The sequence below is a fragment of the Asparagus officinalis genome, chromosome 8 (genome assembly GCF_001876935.1).
Source record: "Asparagus officinalis chromosome 8, Aspof.V1, whole genome shotgun sequence".
Lineage (NCBI taxonomy): Eukaryota > Viridiplantae > Streptophyta > Magnoliopsida > Asparagales > Asparagaceae > Asparagus > Asparagus officinalis.
The window spans coordinates 61,206,782-61,212,812 of NC_033801.1; the positions used below are offsets into that span (position 1 = coordinate 61,206,782).

Sequence of the window (6,031 nt, forward strand, 5' to 3'; positions counted from 1 at the left end):
AGCTAGGGTTAGGGTATAAGATGGTGGCGGTGCTGACTAGGGTTTAGAGTTAGGGTTCTAGGTAGCGGGCGGATCTCGAGCATTAGTAGTCGTCGTTGGAAGGATGTGGTCATCAGTCGCGAGGATCGTCATCGATGAGATCAGTTGTCTATATGGTCACGATATGGAGGCGTTGCTGTCATAGCGTGTTGCTGTGGTAGCGTGTTGCTGTGGTAGCGTGTTGCTATCATGGTGGTGGGTCGACAGGATGAGGCGGGACGAAGATTTGGTCAGCGGCAGGTGGCAGTAGTAGAGTAGGAGACTTGAGTTAGGGTTAGGGGAAGAGGATGAGAATAATGGCTAAGATTAGAAGTGGGTAGCTCAGATGAATGACTATCATAACATGGTGAGTCGGCAGGATGAAGTGAGACGAAGATTTGGTCAGCGGCAGATGGTGGTAGTAGAGTAGGAGACTTGGGTTAGGGTTAGGGGAAGGGGATGAGAAGAATGGCTAAGATTAGAAGTGGGGGTATTAGATGAATGACTATCATAACATGTAGAAATAAATAATCAGAGAAAGAGAAGAGATGATTTTCTCAAATGTCATTGAGCAATTATTATTTTTGACAAGTTGGCTAATAGAGAATAAACTAATAGGAAATATAGGTTCATAAAGAATTTTTTTAAAAGTCAAGGATGTGGTAAAATGAACTGTTCCATGTCGAAAGATTGGTTAAAAAGTCTCATTAAGAATACGAACACAAGGAAATTTATTTAAAAATTGTAAGGAATCAAATTTATCTTTTATTCATGTCATATGGCAAGAGGCTCCTGAATCCAGTATCCAAGATCTCTCAGTGGAAATAATGTAAGCATCCATACTTGAAGAGGATGCATGAGTGGTTGTATGACTCGTTTGAAGGATTGGAGCTGAAGTAGTTGGAAAAATTTCACATGAGAGATCTGAACCATCAGCGAAGATATAACTGGAATAAGGACGGGAGCAACTGTAGGAGTAGGGGCAGGGGAAGGAGTAGAAACTTCACCCAACGACTATCATAAATATGATTATTCTTACCACAGTAGATACAATCGATGACGACGATCTCTAGTTTGTCGGCTACTAATGGATGCATGGCCTCTTATTGAATCATGACCGCAACTACATCCTTGCCCATGACTATCACTCGATTGTACGGAAGACTGCTCAATAGTAGCTGTAGATGTGTAGCTGGGGATGATGATGACAGTGTAGAGCAACTCGAGAGACTAAGCATGTGATAGTATTTGGGGGTCAACGATAGAACAATATCTCCAGCAGTATATCTCCCACACTTGATTCTGTGTAGGGTCTAATCCATGTCATCTAAAATCCCTTTGAAGGTTGAGTAATACTCTAACTCTGATTTTACGCCTTGACGGACAATAAACAACTGCTCATAATGAGAAAAAACTCAGAAGATGTTCTTCTCATCGGTATACACCTCCTTCAAGGTAATTAAAATATTCTTAGCGGGTACCGGAGCTCACTTTCTCATTCATATTATTGAACAACTGGGTGATCACACAATAGTCAATAACTAATCGTTCAGAATAGGCAGGGTCCTCATGGAGATGCTTCAACTTCTTTTGAAACACCAACAAATACACAAAAAGCTTGAGCCTATAGCAGGTAGTTGTCTCCAGTCAAATTCACAATAGTGGCAGTCAAAATTCTAGGAAGTAGATTATGCATTGTAGGAGAAACATATTAGCAATAGTGGCAGAGGTTATATCATCGACAGTTGATGAGGAACTCAAAGAAGCAATAGAACAACAAAATCAATAGGGAATTGAGAAGTAATAGAAAAATTGATATAGTAGTGAATTGTGATCATTGATTAGTAGATTCGAATAAAACAATCAATAATCACGACTATCTTCAGAGGGAGTAGATTTGATTGACGTCAATGAGCTGGAACCAGGGCAGAACTCTTAACAGCGGGACAGGAGCAAAAGTCAATGATGGTATCAGTTTAGGTCACATGTTTGTAGATAGATCTCAGGCGCGAGAATGCTGAAGGTGCAGTTGTGCGGTCGTTGGGATCGGGCGGTTGAGAGTGGAAGCATGGTGATGGCTGAAGTCGTGTCCTATCCTTGCTGGATCTGAAGTCGTTGTCGAGGGCTGGTGGTTTCAAACGAGGAAGGCAGATATTAGCAAGTCAATCTCAATTGCATGAGGACTGCAGGGACAAGGCGGCTGAGATCAGATCACAACGAGGACTATCAAGGAAGGGCTGATTAGATCAAATTGTGATGAGGACTATCAAGGAGGGGTTATCAGACCATCAAGGCAAGGAGATCAGATGGCAATCGAGGCCCTTGCAAGTGGTGGGGGACCTCCAAGCGAAGGCAGAAGGAAAGACCACAAGCAGCGGTGATAGGTGAGTGGCGATGGGATGTTAGGGTTTTTTTTGTGAAGGATTATTTTTTTTTGAAAGAACGAGAGACATTGATTGGTATTTCCTAACTACTATGATACCATGTTATGAAATATTGGAGCAAATTTTAATTGATTAGAGGAGAGTAATACATAGGGATACAACTGGATAGTTATAAGATGAGGTCCATACCCACTGACCCAATAACTAAACCACGATAAATCTAACACATCTCTATCTGTAGATATTTGATTTATATGCCTGACATGCAAATTCCATGTCAGCCCGTCCTAATCATCCTAGTATTGGGTGCAATGTTTTTAACCAACTTGCCACCTTGTTGTTTACTTCTGTTTATTATAGTTAATATTATTATTGTTTATTTATTTTCATCATCATCATCATTTTGATTCTGGGGCTTTTGACTTCCTAGTAGCGTCGGAGCCAGAAATTCATAATAAATAGTGGTGTCACAATATATAAAAAGATGTTATTAGTAATTTACCCCTCACATTCAATATATTCAAGAATTTTAATGAGATACAAAAGGCATTTAACTCGATATGATTACAATTGCCCCTACATGTCTTCATGTTTTGGAATCGTTGCATAATAGCATTTATTCGAAATGCCACATAATATATCCTCTCAAAGTAAACTTATATATCCTTTTTTTTCATTTTTAAAATTTATCATAGCTTTTTGATTGTTTTTTTTGTCAATAAATTTTTTTACTTAATTTCCCAACTGTGAGCGTTATGTACATTGAAGAAGTCAGAAGAAAATAGCCTGAGTTACACCATTTACATACAAAAAAGAAGATGCTACAAGTTCTACATCCTGTCCTTGTATGTATCTTCAACTAAACTTTTAAGCATCACTGTAAGTATGTAGGATTTAATGATTCTGATTAAAGATTCGTATGCCCTTGATTTTTGCATTAAAATTTCAAATTCCTCTCTTGCCAAAGGTATTAAAGGGTAACCGAGAGAACCATTCTCTTAAGCTGCTGCTTAAAACCTCTACCTTTCAGATTCGTAGAGTACCAATGTATAAGTAGATTCCAATCACATGTTTTCCAAAAAAAACCAATCTAGTCCAAAATGGCATTCCATGCCCGCATAGAATAAGTGCACGAAAAGAAAAAGTGCTGGTGGACTCTTCATCCTGCATTGAACATAATACACAAGCTGATAGCAGAAATACCAAAGTGGCACAATCTATCTCTAGTAAGCAGCTTTGATTGAACAGCTCTTTGATATGTTGTAAATTGGATCATTTAAGTTAAATGAGTCCTAGGATCACTTAATTTTTAGGTATGGCCCATTGAGAATTAATGGGTCACTACACTACTCAAATCATTTGGAGGTATCACTTTACTTCATAAATGCACGTATATTTATTTCATGGTTTGATTTAGGATGGTGTCACTTGACATCACCCTCCATGTGCTAGCTTCTGAGGAAATGTGTAGTCTCTCTTGTACGTGAAGGAAGCCAGCTAGAACATCTCTTCAAGGTTCTTCAAACCTGACCAGTTTCCCCTCTTCATGTACAAATGCCTATCCTAACACCTTTAGCGAACTGTTGAGATATCATCCCTTTGAGGCTTGACCCCAAGCATTTTATGATACAGAGCATAAAATACAATATTTTTGATAATCTGTAAAAGGAGAAGACTGATGCTTTTAATTCAAGTAATGTCTATCGTTACGGACAGCCTAAGTTTCCTTTTTCAGTGAAGACAAACAATTGCAACAGAAACAGATAGACATGCTTATGATGACTGAAATAGTGAAGACAGCAATTGCAACAGAAACAGATAAATGCACGTATATTTATCTCATGGTTTGATTTAGGATGGTGTCACTTGACATGGAATTATTGTGATGAATGATCTTTTACCTTATACTACATTTTGAAAGTTTTAATTGAAACAGTTAGAACTTTTTACAATTGCGCATCTCATGATTTACATTCACAATTTACAGTTTATGAATGTCTATCGTACAAAGTATGACTATGGGGGTCAATTGTGGCCTCTTGTTCACAATACAACGATATTCTCATTGGTGCTCACCCAAGTTATAGCGCTTGGATTCTTCGGGCTTAAGAAGTCACCAATAGCTTCTGGCTTCACAATTCCACTTGTGATACTCACACTCCTCTTCAATGAGAACTGCAAGAATCGATTCTATCCCATTTTCTGCAAGTTGGCTGCGCAGGTTTGTTTTTCTTTCTAAGATAATGATACCCTCCAAGTTTTACACTTACTTCTAAGCAGAGGATGCTATAATAATTGTAGTTTCATGTTGTACTATAATTTTTTTGGGTAAATCACAAAAACTTCCCCTATGGTTTATGGGATAAAGTTTTAAAAGTGTTACTTTATCCTCATTTTCAATTTCTAGTCAAATAATCAACAATACTTGGATGTAATCAACATTGTTCAATTTAATAGTCATATATATGCTTAATTGCACATAGATCTTCTTGGAGTATCGTTGTTTTGAACATACTACCCCTGTGTTTCAGTTTGTCAGATAGACACCCTGGGTCAAGTATTTTTTAACTGTTTTGCCTCAGGCGAAAGTTCTGGAGGTATTGTCCTTAGCTGAAATTATTGAGTCAATCTTGAGGTAAAAAGAGTCAAAAAAAAAAAATATCCACGGGGCATATCTGAACTACAGGGAAAATAAATTGGAAACTACAATACTGCAGGTGGTATGTATGCAGTGAACCCTATATTTTATCGTATTTTATGATCCTAGCTTTTTCATCCTGCTTAACCTTGATGAAATTCAAACATGGGGTTTCTATCCATCATGTATACCTTTTTATAATTTATGCTTTTTCCCCTTCTGATGTTCATGTCAATACGGGCTTTATTTGCTTCCATTAAGGATATTGAAGAAAGCATCTAGTATGACATTATCTAAGGTGTGAGAAAAGATCAGTAAAGGAGTGCAAGTTTGAGCTTCATTCACACTGGTCTCATAATTTGTAGATGAGAAAATTGTATAAAAATTTATTATAATCAAAATTTAGTTTCTACAGGATCTAATTGAGATGGACCAACAAGATGAACAAAGTGGGAGGATGCAAGAAATCCACAAGCAGTTGCTGATGATTTATCGCCAATATCCAGCTGATACAGACGATATTGAGTTGGTCGATGAGGAACCACAGACCCCAGGAGATAGCAGCTTAAATTGCCTCCAACGAATTTAATGCAGTTTAAATCCAATGTGTACATATTAGCTTTTATCATCGAAGATCTGATGCCGTCTATTTTCATAATTCACTAAATTAGCTGTCTGTTAAGGTTTCCATTTTTCTTCTCTATGCAAGTAATTAAAAGTTTTGACAAATAGTAATTTTTTCGCTACTTCTGGTCAGTTGTGTCGAGATATCCTTGAATCTTGGTTTACCAATGTTAAATTAAGTATTGGGTATTGGGTTAACGAGCTGTTACCCGTTAACCTTAACCATATTTGTATCACTATATATATCTCTTATTATCTCAATAAATAATTAATTAGGGTTCTCTTTATTCTTTACATGATATCAGAGCATGAAACCCTAGCTGCCTCATCTACAAACCCTAGTCGCCGCCCCATCTCCTAAATCCGC

General features: G+C 37.6%; 1 protein-coding gene across 12 annotated transcripts in view; it reads left to right on the top strand.

Annotated features, from left to right (window-relative positions):
• LOC109819595 (CSC1-like protein RXW8) overlaps nucleotides 1–5,944 on the top strand; it is a 67,700-nt gene extending 61,756 nt beyond the window's left edge. For 6 of the 12 annotated variants that reach the window (XM_020385369.1, XM_020385366.1, XM_020385371.1 and 3 more), the window contains exons 10-11: nucleotides 4,390–4,623; nucleotides 5,447–5,944. In XM_020385369.1, the coding sequence (XP_020240958.1) occupies nucleotides 4,390–4,623; nucleotides 5,447–5,629 (417 nt within the window). In that variant the 3' untranslated portion in view covers nucleotides 5,630–5,944. Of the gene's footprint in view, nucleotides 1–1,904; nucleotides 2,403–4,389; nucleotides 4,624–5,446 lie in introns of those variants that run through there. The other 6 variants (XR_002241556.1, XM_020385372.1, XR_002241557.1 and 3 more) reach the window with 6 other exon arrangements.